The sequence below is a fragment of the Takifugu rubripes genome, chromosome 19 (genome assembly GCF_901000725.2).
Source record: "Takifugu rubripes chromosome 19, fTakRub1.2, whole genome shotgun sequence".
In the NCBI taxonomy this organism is placed as follows: Eukaryota; Metazoa; Chordata; class Actinopteri; order Tetraodontiformes; family Tetraodontidae; genus Takifugu; species Takifugu rubripes.
The window spans coordinates 13,478,183-13,496,856 of NC_042303.1; the positions used below are offsets into that span (position 1 = coordinate 13,478,183).

At 46.9% G+C, this 18,674-nt stretch overlaps 2 protein-coding genes and 2 long non-coding RNA genes across 5 annotated transcripts; 2 read left to right on the forward strand and 2 right to left on the reverse strand.

Moving 5' to 3' along the window:
- Nucleotides 1–1,257: 1,257 nt before the first annotated feature.
- Nucleotides 1,258–9,460, reverse strand: mapkapk3 (MAPK activated protein kinase 3). 2 transcript variants are annotated; one of them, XM_011614087.2, is made up of 11 exons: nt 9,316–9,460; nt 8,886–9,169; nt 5,888–6,027; nt 5,711–5,775; nt 5,508–5,587; nt 5,296–5,422; nt 5,078–5,153; nt 4,869–4,993; nt 4,289–4,374; nt 4,102–4,182; nt 1,258–2,022 (listed from the first exon to the last, which is right to left on the reverse strand). In XM_011614087.2, the coding sequence occupies exons 2-11, from the start codon at nt 9,156–9,158 to the stop codon at nt 1,870–1,872; spliced, it is 1,206 nt and encodes a 401-aa protein (XP_011612389.1). In that variant the 5' UTR covers nt 9,159–9,169; nt 9,316–9,460; the 3' UTR covers nt 1,258–1,869. The 2 variants fall into 2 exon arrangements, with proteins under 2 accessions (XP_011612389.1, XP_003973561.1); XM_003973512.3 differs by having other exon boundaries at nt 8,886–9,397.
- Nucleotides 9,165–9,693, forward strand: LOC115246851 (uncharacterized). Its single transcript, XR_003885948.1, has 2 exons — nt 9,165–9,305; nt 9,394–9,693. It is a non-coding gene; the product is annotated as an uncharacterized lncRNA (long non-coding RNA).
- A 91-nt stretch (nt 9,694–9,784) lies between these two features.
- On the reverse strand, nt 9,785–14,936 carry LOC115246852 (uncharacterized). Its single transcript, XR_003885949.1, has 4 exons — nt 14,821–14,936; nt 13,178–13,404; nt 10,778–10,912; nt 9,785–10,681 (listed from the first exon to the last, which is right to left on the reverse strand). It is a non-coding gene; the product is annotated as an uncharacterized lncRNA (long non-coding RNA).
- LOC101066449 (netrin-4) lies at nt 13,605–18,627 on the forward strand. Its single transcript, XM_003973511.3, has 10 exons — nt 13,605–15,167; nt 15,631–16,100; nt 16,182–16,487; nt 16,756–16,882; nt 16,981–17,169; nt 17,245–17,461; nt 17,552–17,673; nt 17,755–17,823; nt 17,915–18,085; nt 18,179–18,627. The coding sequence occupies exons 1-10, from the start codon at nt 15,092–15,094 to the stop codon at nt 18,313–18,315; spliced, it is 1,884 nt and encodes a 627-aa protein (XP_003973560.2). The 5' UTR covers nt 13,605–15,091; the 3' UTR covers nt 18,316–18,627.
- Nucleotides 18,628–18,674: the final 47 nt, after the last annotated feature.

Here is an 18,674-nt window from a genome sequence, read left to right on the forward strand (position 1 = left end):
CTAGGAAACTTTGAAGGGCCTGAGACGGAGGAATATATTCAAGCTGCTTGATGGGTGTGTGCCCGACCATGTTTGAATGAGCTGGTGAATATCAGAAATTCCAAACATCCAGGAAGAGTCTAACTTGCAGAACTTGTTCTCCTGCCTATGTTTCCCTGCTTCTCCTTGCAACATTCATCCACGTAAACAGCTTTTGTCACTCAGCACCAACCCAAAGTTTAGATTAACCCCTTTTAATGGAGACAATTTCTGTCTTTATGTTTGTGCAATAATGTGTTCGCTGTCCGGTGCAGCAACATTGCTCGGACCTCTGCAGGCGCATGCCTCAACACAGGAGATCTAACCCCCCTGGACAGGACTCAGCTGTTCGCCTGCACCTCAAGAGCGAAGGTCACTCGCTCGCAGACGAGGAAAGACGAGGAGTGTGAAAGAGGGGTTCAATAAGCCGCCTTTGTCAGGCTGGGGCAATGGGCCTCACCTTTCTTCAGCTAAAAGCCCATTCACACCCGGGCGTAAACGCTCCACGTTCCTCAGGGACATGTGACCCTAACGACTCACCTGACTCATCGCGTAATCTCCACAGGCTTTTGTCTGACTGACGACCATTAATGACAGCCCATGGTTTTAGAAGATACTCATATTTGTGTGTGTGTGGACCTATGTGACGTTTCACCTGAACCTCAGCATCACCTAGCAACCGAGGAGCATGACTCAGGCATCAGAGGGACTTTTCTGTTCCTGTAATTCCGTCAGGTAGCAGGTGAACCAGACGACGTTGCGTCAACCCGTTTCAGCTGTAAATGCTCTTGTCTGTGAAAAGCCTGACCGAACAAGGAAAAACACCGTGTCACCCCATGAAGAAACACGCCGTTTTGCAACAGGCTGTAAAATTCCACAAGGGAACATCTCTTTGGGTTTTTCAGATCCAGTTGGGGATGATTGATGAGAAACGACAGCTGAGGGCTCTGGAAGGACCTGGATCTGACACGTCCTGCGCTTACGTCACGGAGCCCGAGTCGTTGTTATGACCGACCCTCCCTCACCTATCCCCTAAATACTGCACGGGCACCACGTGATCCAAGTGGGGGAAAGGTGCGTGCCATGTAATCTAAACATATTAATGCTGACCTTTTTCAGTTCCAGTCAGATGGTCGCGTCCCACATAACTGTTCTGCCGCTGCTATTTATAGCAAAGGACTCCACTACAAAGGCAATAGTTCCAAGGAGCACATGAAAACAAAACACTAAACAAGCATATTTACCTCAGTTTGTACTTTATTCTCAGCAGTTTGGACCATTGAGGTTTTCACACACTGTTGGTTTCAGCTTGGATACGAAATTTCCGCCACTAAAGGCTGAGCAACTTAGCTTTGAAAGTCAAGACCGCAGCCCTGATTGAAAGAAGTTTACTCAACTGCGTTGACTACACACGCACGCACGCACGCACACGCACACACTGAACCTTTGTCAATATAAGTGTCACAACCCCACAGATCCGGGGCTCCACCGTGAGGTCAGAGATCTGCAGCAGTCAGGATCGAGCACAAAACAGACAATAGCAGGACAAAACATAAAACCAGACACCGTGTTCAGCACACTCACACGTTCACACACTCACGGAGACACGCGCACACACATATTCAAAACAAACACTTCACGTCTGCAAAGAGGCACTTTAAAAACACGTATGGTCTAAAAAAAACAACATACAAAGATAAAAACCTTTAAACACAGTTGAGGCAGCTGACACGTTCGTCTCCACACCTCACTACCATCCTGCCCCCGCCGGTGTGAATCTGGCGTTCATTAATGTCAGAGATTATCCCTCCACATCGGCTGTCCTTGCGGCCGCGGTTCCCCCTTGTGGTCTCATTGATTCTGACACGTCGAGCCCTCCTTGGCCCCCGCAGCGGCTTTCTTGCGCCTCTTGTTCAGCAGTGGGTTGCTGGAGGTGTTGAGATCTTTGATTTTCACCTGGTCGTAATCCACGCGCATGGTGGCCAAAGCGCTGGTCATCTCCTCCTGTGACAGGGGGACAGGAGGGTTAGCGGGAGGCGTGTACAGGACAGGAGAGCTTTACACACACTACACCGTCACCAGGTGGGCTGGTGCCTCCTCAAACTGATCCCAATCAAATGCTGCCCATCTGGGCACCTATTTCTGCCTCCTCCACCAGATGTTCGAGATCGAGACCCCGTCTTTATGGGAATCTGCTGAGTTCGTCAGCAGACAGGTGCGTTTCATGTGTTTAAACCAGAGGAAATGACATCACACGGAGGGGAAAAATAACTTTAATTATTAATTTATGACCAAACTAGCTGGAAAGGATCTTACAATTTCCTTTTTGTGGATCATATTTGTCGAAGAATAATTTTGAGCAGGTTTAAGAATCCCTTAATGACAAATATATTGGTTGAAATCAAGTATAGTTCAGTCTGTGACCTTTGTTGTGTCAGTCCGATACAAGAAAATCACAAAACAGGGAAATGTTGCAAAGCTGAATGGAGAAACACAGACCGGTTATTGTTTGAGAAAGGGAGATAGGATTGTTACGGTAGCCATGTATTGCTCAAAAAGTTAAACGCAATGTATTGCCCCAACATTTAGACACACGGCACCTTTTTTTTGTATATGAGTGAACTCATTTCCTCCATTTTAGAAAAAAACCCAACCGTTTAAAAAGAATCCGCTGCAAATCCGAGCTGTAAGCTGGTTAAAGCCTTGTTTTACTGGCTGACACAACATTATCAGACACTATAAAATCAGTGTGCGATTCATCGCATTGACGCCAGACTGAACAGACTGTACATGTTAGTCCTTCTGTCCTCAGACGTATTGAGTATCAAGCCTTTAAAGTCTTGGTCGGCATGTTTTCAGTGCGGCTGCACAGCCTCCGCAGGTGTGAAGGATGATTTCGACATAAATGTTTGTATCAGTTAGGGAGACGATATCTTGGGGGATAAAGAATTTATGACAAACTGTCCTGCTTTGGTCTGTTTTTGTGCTCCTCGGAGACGTTTCCAGTCAATTCTGATTCTGTTCTTATCGGACTAAACACTGAGAACATGTCAGCTGTACCACATTAATCAGAAGGTTGGACTTTTCCAGCTTTTATACTTAGCTATAAGGTTGAGAGAAAAAGTTGATATGCTTTACATTTGAGCTATTTAGCAGAGGCTTTTGTCCAAAGCGACTCGCAGTGAGAGATATGAGAATAGAAGGCAAGAATCTGGAAAGTACAATGTGATATTTTTAAACATCACATTGCCAAATGCAGACCTAAATAATGGTGTATTGTCTGCGTATATCTATTCACACATTTGTATACTCGACAGCCTTCACTCAGCTGTGAAGGAATGTTATTTTAATCATGATTTTTTTGCTGACATTTACAGCAATGGGGGATTGCGTAATTGTACAACGGATATTTCACAAGGCTGATATTTGAGCCCAATGTGACTATAGGAGAGCAAACAGTAAATGGCTTCGTTTAAAAGTATTTTACTTTGGAAAGAGCGGCAGCATTTTGTATTTTAAGATTGTTTTGATCTGTCTGATACGTATATGAGCGGATTGTGTCCTCTGCTGCCACCACGTGGAGAACTGGAGTTTTACACATTGATTAACAGGCAAAAAGTAACCTGTAGGATTTTAATGATTCCCCTACACTAAAATACGTACATATAAATTTAAACACATGTTAGACGTAAACGTAGCTCAGCTCAGAAAACTTTATTTGTATATGTATTTGTATTCTACCCTAAATCTTCTTTACACTGTTTATTTACTCAGGGCACGTAAAAACGCTGTTGCTTAGGCAACAGATAAAAGTCCAAATTTTATCAAAGGATCTTTGTAAACCCAGATGATGTCACCGTGACGCAACTGCACCTTGGACTGTGGACATGTTTGAAAGCAGAGAAGGCAAACAGATGTGTGCTTAGATGTTTCTCAGTGCAACAGCATTAGGGGGAAATTGTTTTATGAGATTTACAATGTTGATAATAAGGGAACCTCTCCACATTTTATTGTGTGCACCATGGCACCAGGCTGTAATGCAAGTGTCTGACCAGAGAGGGTCAGTGCTGGTGCGGTTCTAACCTTCACGTCCTCCCACATGGCTCTGTCCTCGGTCAGGACGCGGGTGGTGTGGAGCGGAGTGGAGGGAACAACCATGGACTTCTGCAGAGTAAAAACACATGCAGACACCAGTGAGCAGTTGCGCAAACAGACATCAGCACAGGAAGTGGACGTTTCGGTGCACACGGGCACTGAAACGCTTACGTACGTTGATCCAGGGGTGGTTCATAAACTGTGTGATGGTCATTCTCTCATTAGGGTCTGTCTTCAGGAGACGGTGGATCAGGCTTTTGGCTACAAAGAATAAGAGAGTCAAGAAAATCACATAAACAGACACTGATGCTTACAGCCTCTAAAACAGCAGTTAAAGATGGTGAGTTGACCTCCAGGTCAATGTTACCAAACAGGAAAAGAAATCTTCAAACCGTTGCTCGCTACTGGCCCTGACAGAGCTGACGATCAGTTACCTGGGTTACGTAAGTGGCGGCGGAGTTTGGACACAGTAATACGCTGAGCCTATGGTTAGAACTGGAGGAACGTGCCGGGAAGTGCACGTGGGAGTGGGGCTAGATCTGATTACATTCAGAGGGTTGGTTTATGAGAATGTCTTTGATGAGGACAAACAGCTAAGTCGCCGGGGCGGACGCAGCTGCGCATAGGTTCACGTTCCAGAATAATGCGTCATCCTCAAACGTGTATATCATTCATCCAGGCGACTTGTAGCTGTGGACCGATCCATCAGAAAACCACCATCATGTCGTGTTTATCATACGTGTTTGCTCTCTCACCTTCCTGCGACACCTCAGCCCACTCCGGGTTGGGGAACTCATACTGGCCCATCCTGATCCTGCGTTTCATCCCTGGAGAGATGGCCTGGCCAGTGTTGGAGTAAAACGGAGGGAAGCCACACAGCCTGCCAATGCAATTCGTTTTTTAAGCACTCATAACCACATTTATTGTCCAGTACCTCAACATGTTCGGCTCCGCGTCTACTCACAGGATGTACATGATGACGCCCAGAGACCACATGTCGCATGACTTGTCATATTTCTCTGGCCCCAAAACCTCGGGAGCTTATCAGCGACAAACAGAATCAGTCAAAAACGCAATGCAATTGTTAACGAAACGCACTTTTATTGACACACACCGGGTGTATTTCACTTGCTGGTTGCTGTACGTGGGGGAAATACACACTTTGTTGTCACACTTACTCACCCACATAGTATGGCGTGTAACAGGGGGTCTGTAGGGGGTTGTGAAGTGTGGTCTCCTTTGCAAAGCCAAAGTCTGTTAATTTGAGGATGGTGTTTTTATCTTTGGATGTGTACAACAGGTTCTCTGGCTGGGGAGGAGACAAGGAAGAGAGAACCAATGAGCTGGCCGTCATCTCCACAGGTAAAAGTGACCTCCTCCTCTCTTCTATGCACCTTGATGTCTCTGTGGGCGATGTCGAAGCGGTGGAGGTAGTCGGTGGCCGTGCCGATGTCCCGCATGATCTCAGAAGCCTCTGGGAAGGACGGAGGAAAACAATGTCTCAAACCGGCAGCACTCCCAGAAAATAGAAAGCGCATAAAGGAACAGGCCTGCAACACGTTCCCCGCGATGCGTTTGGGGACCGTGCAGCTCTCACCTTTCTCAGTGAACGCCTGGTCTCCCTTCGCCTGGATTCGGCTGAACAGCTCTCCTCCCTCCATGCTGTCAGACACACACAATTCCATCACCGTGAATAAAGAATAACGTGTCATAGCGTGTTCGTGCTGTCTTGTTCCGCCAAGCAAACAAGACGGGAATAAAAGGGGGATCCTACCACTCCATGATGATCAGCAGGCATTTCTTCCCGTGATACATGTTCTCGTACAAGCTGATGATGCGAACGATGTGCGGCCTTCCGGACACCCGCCAGTGGAGCTCCACCTCTCTTCTGGCTTTGGGGCAATCGTAAAGAATCTGGGAACCCAAATCAGAGGAGGACTTTTGTCTTTCAGTAAATAAGTCACATTAAGTTGTCCATCTTTGATGAAGACACGGGACAAGAGGAGAGAAATAGAAGCAACACACAGGTATAATACTGGAGATAAAAGGATTTGAATTAATATTCCATTATTAATATTGGTAGTTTGATAAATGAAAAGAAAGGGTTGAAACTTGGACATTGAAGATTAAAGGAACTTTGAAATGCCCATTGCTCGCTAGCAATCGTAAACACACACGCACACACAGCAGCAGGTGGTGGGCCTTGACATAGCACACACCATCGGTCACGGTGTATTTTGGGATATGACAGTGATCTTAGTGATCCATCCATCACACACTACCATGTTGCACACATATACTGCACACAGGCACGTGCGCACGCGCGCGCGCACACTCACACACTACACCTGCGTGCTGTAGCTGTTCCAGCAACCAACTTGTCTTCAAAGGTCAAAGATCGATTGATAGTGATTTCAAAGGAAATGGCTTCAATCAGAAGCTCCTGGATGGTGAGACAGGTTCGCTCACAGGGTCTTATTTTTAGGTCAGTGAGGACAAAGAGGAAGTGAAGGCTGCTTTTGAGCAGCAGGCGTGTGGAAAATACAAGCTGAGCACTTCCGCTGGTTTATCTCTCGGTACTGTTGCTTGTGCAAACGCAGCAGGCAGGTTTTGTTTCTTCTACTGTGTCCTCTGAAGATTTACGACGGCCATGCGAGGCGGGGGCCTTAATTTCCTGCCGTCGGTGAGATTGGCTACAATAAAAAGGGACCAGTGAGTGGACCTGGTCGGCTGTGAGAATGGCAGATAATCTGATGGGCTCTCTTCCTATATGAGGCAGCATGGAGGAGAGCGAACAATCAAACACGTCCTCCACGGGCCCCTACCTCAACCTCTGTCAACAGACACACTAATACGGCCTTAGAACACGCGTGCGTATCGGTCCGACATGTTTGCCAACTATTATTGCAGTCATTGGATTGTTGGTCAAAATTTAAGGGTTCTTATCTTTACAATGCGCGCTAATAAAGTGGTGCCAGTGAAATACAGTTGATAATTATGGTTTTTGTCTTCTATAACAAGCAGCTTTGCTGCTAAGTCCACATGCTAACAACATCAACATCAGTTTTGTGCTGTCAGATAACTGCTGACACAAACCTTACAGGTTTTTTAGGTTTGAAGCGGGCTCCCAGGGCTGTACTGGAGCACAAAGGCAGCACAGCCGTTCCGTATTACTAATTAACCTTTTTAATTCACTAGGGTTTTAAGCTTAAATTCAGTTGAAAGTGGGTCATTAGGTTCTTGATCAGAACATCTGAACTGATTTGGGACTCTAAATTAGGACCAGTCGGGGCTAAATGTAACGTACTACTGCAGGAAAAAAAAAGAAAGAAATTAATGGTCTACATGTTCAACACAAATGAGACAGAACGTAGAAGAAATGAATGAATTCAGGAAGTTGTGGGAGGTGTAAAATCTACATCCCCTCACAAATGAACCTCTAGCTACTATCTGTGGTTTTATGTGTGTATACAGCCTCGTGGCAACAGGCTTCAGCAGTCCTAAACTTTAAATAAGCTGATAATAACCTATGACTACTATCAGACATATCAGATGTATAATTGGCACATGATTGATTTGTGTTTTCTTGTTTTCTTGACATCATAGGTGAATTCCAACAAAATCCCCAGTCAGCACAGCGCAACACCACATGACTTCCACGTCTTACTGATCTTCTAAAGAAACTCATCAAACGCTCTGGAACTTGAGTCATGCTGGGAACGAAACACCAGCTGTCTGAAGTCCGATCAGCATCAGGACGCAGCGGTGTCCAAACGGCCCATTAACGGCACGGTTTCCTCGCGGTGCCCAGTTATCCACTGTAAAGATTATTTTGAATTCTATGACTCGAGACTGAAACCAAGTGGCCCAGTTAGGCTCCGCGCAGGCTTGCCTCATCTCCAAACATAGATCATTTGTCAGTGCCGCTGACCTCCTTCATACCTTCATGATTCCTGTAACTCTATTTTAGCATCACCGTCTTCTTCAAACTGTCCAAAGAGTTGTGACCCGCTCGTTATGATGCGTTACTATCATGTTATTATTCACCTTACATCTACCAGTTCTGATGACATTAATGACGGTGCTCGGACGTGCAGGGGAATCCACACATATCCTGATGAGTTTAACTGCACTACTTAAAACAAAGGGCTCTCTTCCAGCACTACAAATTAGATTGAACCTACACCCATCTGTGATGCTAAGCATTAAGAGCAACACTTAATTAACGAACCGTGGACTCCCCCACTCCTCTTCCTCATGTTACAGCCTCATATCGACATTATGACATCAACGCAGTGACATTATGATATCAAACTACAAACTCTTCGCTTTGTGCGTGTTTGTGTGTGTGTGTTCTGGGCTCGGACCCAGATGGATCACAGTTAACCAGCAGAATCCCAATGATTTTGCAGCCTGGTGATGGCAGCTGGAAGCCCGATGACCCCTGCAGCTCAGGTGCATGAGCTCAGTGCCAAAGCCTTTTCAAAAGCCATCTAAGCCCTATAAACTCAGCGTATAGACAGACGCGGTGTTGGAAGACCTTCTGAGCACCTGCGGCAAGATGTTGAAGGAATTATTAAGCGGAAGGAATATTTGAACTAAACTGCAGTTGTGGAAGCATTATGAATGTTCACCTTAGTTTATTTACATGTTATCCTTCACTGCAGCTGTTTAAACTGTGTTACACGGTCCTAATGTTACCCAAGAACCTTTTATTGACCGTCAGCCCGTAATGAGTTGAGTGGATCTTTGGCCAAAGGTGAGTTCGGTACCTTCAGTGCGCACTTCTCCGAGCTCTTCTTGTTGAAGCACTCCAGGACTTTCCCATTGATCCCTAAACCCAGAACCCGACTGGAGACTTTATAATCGTCCGTCACTGCGTGGCGCTTTATCTCCAGTTTGGGATAAACGGGCAGCAGGAAGTGCGCGGAGCCGCCGCTCGCGTCCCCCCGGGGAACGACCGGAAGTCTCGGCGGTCTGGCCTCTTGGGAGTCCGGCTCAGGCTTCAGAGAGGCTTTCTCCGTTTCGTTTCCATTCTGAAACATGTTCACGCCGGCTGGTCCAAAGAGGGAAAAGTCAACAAAAACAAACAAACAAAAAAAAAAAAAAAACTCCGACAAAGAAAAACACTTCCTGGAGTTCAGAAGCGACCACCGCGTTGTCACGGCGCCAAAGCCCGCGAGGACAGTCCGGTAAACTCACTCTATTAATTGTCCAACTCAAACGCCTCTCCAGGTCAATCTTTCTTTTCTTTTGTAAATGGATTTCTAAATATTGAAGAGCTCCGGAGGAGCGGAGCGGAGCGGCGCCGCGGTGAGCGTCTTGCACGGATCCCGATGACCTCCTGCTGATCTCGGCAGCCCCCGGAGTCCTTTCCTCACATGGCCTCCTGTCACTGTCACTGGCTGTCCAAGCGCCACCCTCCGACACACCACTCAGATTTCTCGAATCAACCGGTGTCTAGTGCCTTAAAGGAGCCCGGCGTGTCATCAAGGAGGTCCGGGGAGTCAGAAGCTGGAAACTTTCTACTAACAAACGTTGTACGTAAATCCCGAGATTATTAAACAATCCTATTACTAATAGTTAGCTGGGTTGTAATAACTGAGTGAAGAGAACACAGTGAAATTCCCCTTTTAAGAAGTAAAAACCAACTCTCGGGTAAGGAGATTCATCTGTAAAGTGAATTTTATTCACCGATCCCACTACACAGTGGGTGGAATCACCCATGGGTAACAGACTGCGTGCAAAGAGACAAAAACTTTGTTCCATTCACAAAAAAATCACACATTTGTGGGGGTTTTTGGTTTGTTTTCCCCCATGACCGCTTCGGGTGTTTCAGAGACACAAACATGCCGCCACAAGTTGTGGACAACAGGCAGCGGGGTGGAAAATACAGAGCATGAAACAGGACACTGACAAATCTATTTTGAGTAAGTAATAAAACCGCAAAAAACAAGAGCCACGCACCCATGCGCGACCCAAGCGCTCTCCTCTCAGCCCATTAATTTTCCTGAGAAAAGACCTTACTGAATCTTTAATGTCTACACTTGTTCTAATCGTAGGGTTAAACCTGTTAATAAACCTGGAAAACTCCTGGAACACCAACAATATCACATCTGGTTTCTCAGTTATCTCAGAGCTTGACTCAATCATTGCATTTAAAAATCAATCACAGCAGAAATAAACAACAACAACAACAAAGGATCCCTATTAAATCTCTTTTACATAAAGTTGAATCCAATTTGTCAATGGAGCCCTCAGAGTGAGAAATCTGAAGGGTCCCTGTGAGAAAAGCCTGAGGGGAAGACAGGTGGAACACCACCGGTGATCCAGCTGTGCAGAAGTGGATCCTGAGATAGGTGCTTTAGTGAGTTTAGGTTTAGCCTTCATTCACGGAGAGGCGTCAGAACCTTCCTCAAACCGATGCAGCAACTGAATGTTGCTGTATTGTGTCTTGTGCAGAGGTGTTTTTTTTGTCCAGTTTACCCCTTGTCATGGTGTCTCGGACCCAGAACAATTGCAGTAATATGACCGGCCTCCAGGTGGAGCCAGAGTTGCTTCGAGATTTCTGTGGACGCCGGAAGAAAACATGAGGAATATAATTAATGTTCACAGTTTAATATAAAAACATGGCGTGAGAAAATGACCGGAAATACACACAGACCTCCGCATCTGTCTCACATGCACACACTGGATCTTGGGCTGATCTGGGCTGGGAAGCATAAATTCTGTAATGATTCTGTGATTGCTGGGAGTTGGTTCCAAACTCTCACTTTCAACAGAGCTGCAATAGTCAAGCCTTGGAAAAAACATAAAAAGGAGTGATAATTTCATTTTTTAGTACGTCTCAGAAGCAGGATGACTTAGAAATGTACATTTTGTGCCTGTGAATTATATAAGAACCCATATTCTCGAGTTTGCACAGAATCCCGATTGAAAACAAATTACTGCTTCCACTAACCGGTTAATGGTTGACTCAGTTTTACCTGGACTGGGACAATACCTCCGAGCGTGCACAAAAACAGCCTATGAACCCAGATGTTGGGCTTGGTTGGTTAGCAAGCACCAACCTCTGTGTTTTGCCCACCCACCGCGGCCTTTCTCAAGATAATTCCTCTAAAATAGGACCTTTACAGGCACCACAACGCTCCCATCTCATGCTGTTGAAGATAGTGACGATAATGATGGTCATGATGAGCTGATGGAATTTGAATGGAGAGCATGCTTTTACATGCTGTGCATCGCAGGCCCCCCTCCTTTGAAAATTCGCCAGCGCAGCCTGAGATTGGTTATCCAGGCAGGAATAAATCTCTCATTTTGTCTGACCCCTTGCATGTCATTTCTAAAGGATACGGTGCCACACGGAGGCTAGCAGGAACGAGTGGATGTTCGGAAAGTTGTACTGGTCTAAAAGGCTCACATTTGTTTTTGCAGTGGAGCACAGACCCAAACAAATCATCTCATCGAGGAAGCCTAAGCCAGATCAGAGATCTCCCAAAGGCCTATAATCAAATTACATCAGTGGTCTGAAAGCAACCTGATCACAGCACCATATTAATCGTTAACATGTGTTTAACGGTACTGAGATCCAGCCAATGAGGCTCCCAAAAGGAATGATGAAGAGGCCAGGACTGTATATCAACACCATCAATATCAGAGTATTGATTCACACAGATCAATAAATCACATTTCATAGATTAGTTCTTAAAAATTATCCACCTCTGCTAATCCCTCTTTTTCAGGTTTACAATCTTACCAGGGTCACATCTTTCTTAACAGCCATTTTACACTAATGACATCGGCATGTGTGGCTAACTTTAGCTCCTCCTGCTGGCCAGATGTTGGTTAATAGGATCAAGGCAATACCCTTTTTAACATAACATTGTGGGGCATGCCAGGAGGGTCCGTGTTCTTACACACCTTCTGCTGACACCCACATACCTCGACCACAAACGTGGGCGCACCCTGAAGCCCGTAACTTCCAGGAAAGTCTCATTAAGCTAACTTCAGAACGGGCTGTAATTCTGCATAGCTACGTCAATTGAGTGTGTAAACGGGGCCAACGTGATTTGCCGATTTTAGTTTCTTGGGGGGGAAGCACGACAGGAAGGTGGGGCAGTAAACCATGAAGTCGCCCTCTTGGCTAGCGTGACTCACAGGTGGACCCTTGGCGTGCCAATAACTACCTTTAATGAGCCCAGAAGGGGGCCTCATCGTAACAAACCAGCCAGGCACAAGAGACGTGCAATGGAACCTCTAACCTGGCCCCGGACCTCAAACAGCTGCCTTTGATTTTTCCTTTCATTTCAACCGTTTCTTGTTGTGAATTTGAGAAGCGGAGTCCTAGTCAGACAGAACAGGCTGTAAAAGAGGAAGAATTTCAGCGGTGAAGATCTGGCCAGCATCCAGCACTGCTGTCAGCCACAGTTTGTCTTGTTCAAACTTGGGAGCAACAGTAACATTTTGGTGGCACTGACATGAATAAAACCTATTGGTCACTGGTGCGTTTATGAAAGAGGGAGATCCCCCGTTACATATGCTGAAGTAAATGTTGCAGATTCTGCCTAAAATCACTGCTGTGTGACTTAAAGGCAAAGCTCATTCCAGTTCATTCCAAGTAGTCTATGGAAAATTGCTAGATGTGAATGTATTTAGGTGAGTGATGCTCAAAATTCATAATTTGTTTTGTTAAATGATATAAATGGCTGTACAAATGTCTAATTAGCACGCTAACAGTCAAAAGTGAAAGATCCTCCCCGAACAGCGTTCTTGAGACATTATAATGTATAAATTGTCTATTTTACACTTCATAAACTTTGAAATTTATACAGGATTTTAAAAAACCTAATCGTGTTTCCACAATAAGTTTTCTTTCTCTCGATCTTCTCAAACTTTCCTTGGAAAAAAAACCTTTTGTGAGAAAAAGCAAATATGTAAAGATTTGACGAATCTCAAGGTAGATTATAAAGCTGCGGTGCGTCAAAATACAGCAGGGTAATTAACTCTGACCTCAGTTAACTCAGACGCTGCCTATTAACTGTGGCTGTGGTGGGTGGATACCTACACATTAGATCTCACCGCGTGCGTCTGTCTCCATAACAGAAGAGCCACAACAAACCGTCTGAGGTGATTATTTCCAAATGCCCCAACACCGGCGATGATGACGTAGAGATCCAAAGGGAGCCTGGGATCATGTCCACGTGCTCAGATCATGACTTGGACAAACAGTGAACATTACGAGGATGGGGTGGGCGAGTCCCTGGTTCCGTTGACCCCGGCCTTCGGTCGAACCTGTGAAGGAGAGAAAAGGGAGCAATTAGAGAGGCAGTCACGGGGCAGGTAGGAGATCCTTTTGACCTTCCCTGGCTGGTATTTGACCCGTCACAGCAGGGGGTAGCCGCAGTTGAGACGTATGGTAAGAATGTAGAAAATGAATTCGATGAAAAAGAGAGTTACTGCTTTTTTTTTGCTCAGTGCAACATCTGTCGGCAGCTGCAGCGTGCACCAGAGTTTATTTCAATTCATCAATCCTCCCTGTCGCGCGCCAAACAAGGACTTTATTAGATGCGGCTGCGCATTCCTTTAACCCAGAAAATTACCCTTCATTAAGATTTACTCAATTAAGAATTCAACGTGTTTTGTATTTTCAGGCCAAAACGAGCAACCACACATAGTTTACTTTCACTTCAAATGGCAGCTTTTAAAAGAGTTTATTGCTCAGTTCCAAACTTGACCTCAAACCTCAATGAACCACCTCCGTCTTTGAAAAAAACCATGGACTGTCGTTGGTGTAGGTGACGCCAAAGAACAACGATTCATGATTTTAGAGTGTAGAAACGATAGAAAGCATTTTTAGGGTGACAGTTGTGTAAAATCAACACAGAAAAGAAAGACAACAAATCAACAAAGAAAAGAATGATGACGGTCCGGATGATGAGGGTAATCCCTGGAGACCGCCTCATAAACAGCCGCATATCATATTCTATCCAAGTATAAATCAGCATCACTGACTCATTTATTATCCCTTTATCATTCTGCTTTTGTTTGTCTCCAGAGGAAGTCGGATCTGGAAAAAAATGTATTTGAAAAACGACAGAGATCCTTCCAGCTCAGTCGGTGGTTTCATTAATCAGTAGGTCCAAAGATATTTTGTCACGTAGGGTTTATTTCACAGTCCAAATAATTGCGTTAAAACTCCAAGCTGTTACTTCTCTTCCCTGTAATCCTGCTGCAAATAGCACCGGCCTCTATTTCTGTCCCTCCTCTCGGATTTCTTGTCGCTGAACCTGAAAGGGAGCCGTAACTTGGAATTAGTGCGGATGAAACCCAGGAGGCCAGAAGCAGATAAACTAATTTCCTCGGCCTGTAGTGCAGAGTCGTGCCCGGTGTATCCGTAGTACGCGTCCTCAACATCTGGGTCTCTGGATTTCAGATTATAAAAGACAAACAAAAGGCTTTTTGGGGTGTATGCGTGTGTCCGTGTGGGTGTTGTGGGCGGGAGATGTGAATAAATACTGCGCGCACTCCTGTCCCGTGCGTAAAGGCGCTGAGCGTCAGACGGGATTCTAACATCACGAGGGTTGGACCGGGATAGGAGCCTGAGCAGTTATCGATGCCATCATCTGGACTCGCGTGCGCACACTGAGCAATACAGATGTTTGCGTGTGTACGAGTCTTCCGTTAAATGTACAGATTTATGGGGCTAACCTGGAATTAGCAGTTCCGTTTTCGCTTTTGCTCCGGAAATTCATCAAGGAGTTTTTTTTAATCAACGCTGTTCCTCGGAGGACGTCGGTGAGAAAATGTTCGGGGAGTCCTCCTGGCACTTTGCGCATTGCGTAATTGGCAGAGGAATGCGCTTGCCCGTCCGATAGACTCCACAGAATGCTGAGGACAGCCGTTTGCTGGGCGGTGTTTGTAGCATCGTTGGCATCGTAAACAGCGCGTAAACAAAGAAAGTTGGAATTAGTTCAGTAACATGTTTGGGAACGACCGACTCCGGCTGCTGGCGACGAAGTGGTGGCTGTTTTTAATGGTGACGCACAGCAGAGCAGGTGAGGTGCATTCTGCTTCTGCTTTGATTCAGGCGCCTCATTTGCTCTCTCATTGTTGCTTTGCTGACTAAGAGGAGTAGACTTCTTCTACTGAAACATAGATTTATAGATCCTTATTTTACCGCCTCCATGGGGCTTAGTTCTGCTGCATTTGATAGCAGTTCTGAGGCGTGTCCATTAAATGCAACCTGAGAGGATGCTCTCTGAGCCCGTGTTAGTGCGTGTGTGGGCGCGCGCGTGTGTCCTTCAAAGGCAGCAGCTATGCCACAATCACAAAAGTCTGGCAAATAAAGTATTCATCACAGAGACAATGAAAAGTCTATTGATTCGATTATGTCAGTGCCCCCCCACCCCCCAGTCCTTTTCTATTACCAGAACAAATGAATACAAAAGCACCCACAGATCCTCATTATTCCTACACAAAATGACATCATAGCTGATCCCCTGTCACCTTGTGTGTCAGTCTCCAGGTGTGTTGACCGTGCTTGCAGTCCACCCATTGGGAACCTGGCGAGCGGCAGAGCCCTCCGAACTCTTTCAGGATGCTATGGAAACCGTTCCTCTCCCAGCCTCCGCCTGGATCCTCCTGCGCACCCCCACCTCTGCATCGAGGACACCCACCCGTCTTCTCACATGGCCGACGACCCTTTCTTGCACCCGGATACCTGGTGGGCGTCGAGCGCAGCCACGGGCGCTCCGGATGAGATCCGGCTGGACTTGGAGACACGCTTCGTTCTGTCCCATGTGATTTTGGTCTTCAGGTCACCCCGGCCCGCTGCCATGGCGATCGAACGCTCGGCGGACTTTGGGAAGACCTGGGAAACTCTGCGGCTGTTTGCGCAAAATTGCAGCGCAGAGTTTGGTTTGCCAGACGACGAAGGTTCTCTGTGCACGTCCCGTTACACAGCGGCCACCCCGTGCACAAAAGGGGAGGTAAGAAAGCACCCGTTTGGGTGCAGATTCTCAATGCTTTACAGAGTTGTGGCGCTTTATTTGCTTTGCTCTCCTCCTCAGGTGATATTACGTCTACTGGACCCAAGCACTTCCAAAATACTGGACCCTTTTAGTCCCGAGGCCGTCGCCCGCCTCGCCCTCACTAACCTCCGCATAAGGTTGCTCAAAGCTCAGACCTGTCCGGATCCTGCAGAGACCAGCTCACCAGCCTCAGCTCTGACCTCTGCCCCCGTCACAGAGAGCACAGCCGCTGCACCTTATGCCGTTTCCACTTTACTGGCCAGGGGGACCTGCCTGTGTCACGGACATGCTGGGTCATGCGCACCTCACAACAACAGTCGAGACACAAGTCAGGACCAGAACATGGTAAGCGGGTTCTCCTTTGAATTCAAGTCAAAGGGCGGGTGTTGGTTTTCACTTTGGCCAGGCTTCAGAACCTCGAATGCATGTTCCAGGTTGTCCTGTCCAGATGTGAAAACAGTCACCGGTGGAACGTATCACCCTTTAAAAGCCCTTTCTTATGCTTTACAACACCGGCCAGGATCTATTTTAGGTTTACAGACAAAGGCCAGCGCATGGCCTGGGTCTGCTCCTGTAAGTAAAGCAACTGAGGATGCCCAGATGTGTCTTCCAGGTGTTCGGCAGGTGTCAGTGTGCTCACCACACAACAGGCCATCACTGTGAGAAGTGCGCCCAGCTCTACAACGACCGTCCTTGGAGGCCTGCAAACAGCAGCAGCGGGGAGTCCAACGCTTGTCAGAGTAAATGTGACCATCAGGACTGCAGCGCTTCTGTTTCCAAACAGTTTGAACTGGAAGAATATTTTAACTCACTTCTCTCTCCACCGCTGTGGCTGCAGAGTGCCAGTGCCACGGCCACGCCGACAGCTGCCACTTCTCTGAGCGGGCGTGGCTCTCCTCGGGCGGCACCAGCGGGGGCGTCTGCCATAACTGCAAACACAACACGGTCGGCCGCAGGTGCCAGCGCTGTCGCCACGGTTACCACCGTCACCCGTCTCTTCCCCTCAGCTCCCCACTCGCATGCAAACGTAAGAGACAGGAAACGACCTGGGACCACGAGAGGACTTTAGCTGTGAAGTTTGAAGTTACGGTGCGTTTTTCAGGCTGCTGGTGTGATCCGCGGGGCTCTTTGCCACCCCATCCTGGGGAGGAGAGCCCCTGGTGCCACCCGAGGAGTGGGCAGTGCCGCTGCAAACCGGGCGTTGGCGGTGCAGACTGCGGCCAGTGCTTGCCTGGTTTTTGGGGGTTTAGCGAGGAAGGTTGTAAACCATGTACCTGCCCTCGCAGTTGTGACCCCACCACTGGGCAGTGTTTGACCAGGTTAGCCACACGTGTAACACAATCGCATTCCCTAAATATCCATAATAGGACCAAAACTGTGAGGTTTATGCTAGTCAACCACTTTTGCAGCTACAGCGACAACCATGTGGTCAACGTCCCCATCGGTGGGAAGGTTCCTGATGTGGATCACACATTCGAAGATGATGTGCAGTGGACAAAGGGCCGCGCGGTCTCCACCCTGCATCACACAGGTGAGCGCCGTCGCACCTCACCTTGAATTTCCAGAGCGCTGCAACGTCGAGGTTCTGTTTGATGCAACTGTCGGTACACAGGGAAGTGTAGCTGCAAGGAGAAAAAGCTGAGGAGTGCATCTGAACTCTGTAGGATCAAACATGATTACGGTAGGAAAGCTGATCTTAACGTAACTTTAGATGAACCTGTGGACTGTAGACAGATTTCAGTCCTCTGACTCCACGCGTGTGATTGATGCAGTTATCAAGGCCAGTGTGCTGTCCGCTCATGACAAAGGGACCCACGCAGAGGTGCAAGTCAAAGTTCGGAAAGTCTTTCAATCGGGTCAAACGGAGCTCTCCCTGGGCACCAGCAGCATCTATCCTCTGTCCTGGACCAAACATGGCTGCACTTGTCCTGTCTTGAACCCTGGTAAGACGGCCACCAGCCATGGCATCAGGTTCTGCTAGTTTGATATTCAAAAGAAACAAAAAATGGTTACAGTATCTTTAACTCTGACACCAGGTATGGAGTACCTGCTGGCAGGCTCTGAGGAGGCTGGGACGGGACATCTGCTGATCACCATGCAAAGCGTCGTGGTCCCGTGGACACCCAGGATCGGCCTGCTGGTGTCCGAGGGCCTGCGGAACGGTTGTCTGTGAACTCCAGGGAAATAGATTCAGAAAAGGAACCAACATCACTGGACAATGGGATGGATCCTTTGTGAGAATTGATTCATCAGCTCGGGAATCTAATATTTTGTAGGTGGGCGGCAAAAACAAGACTTGTGTGATTATGTGAAGACTTTTAATAAATAGCTCCTAACATTGTAACCATTTCTAGAGTGTTTGCAAGCAAGATCCATTCAGAATGTAGACTTAAGTTTAAGAAAAGACAGAATGAACTAATTCCAGATAGGCGACTTTGAATACTTAAACCATACATGGAGGATACTTGAAGCAGGTTCTAAATACCTTGATGTGATTTTAAGCTTACCATTTTCAGTAAAGCTCACAAAACA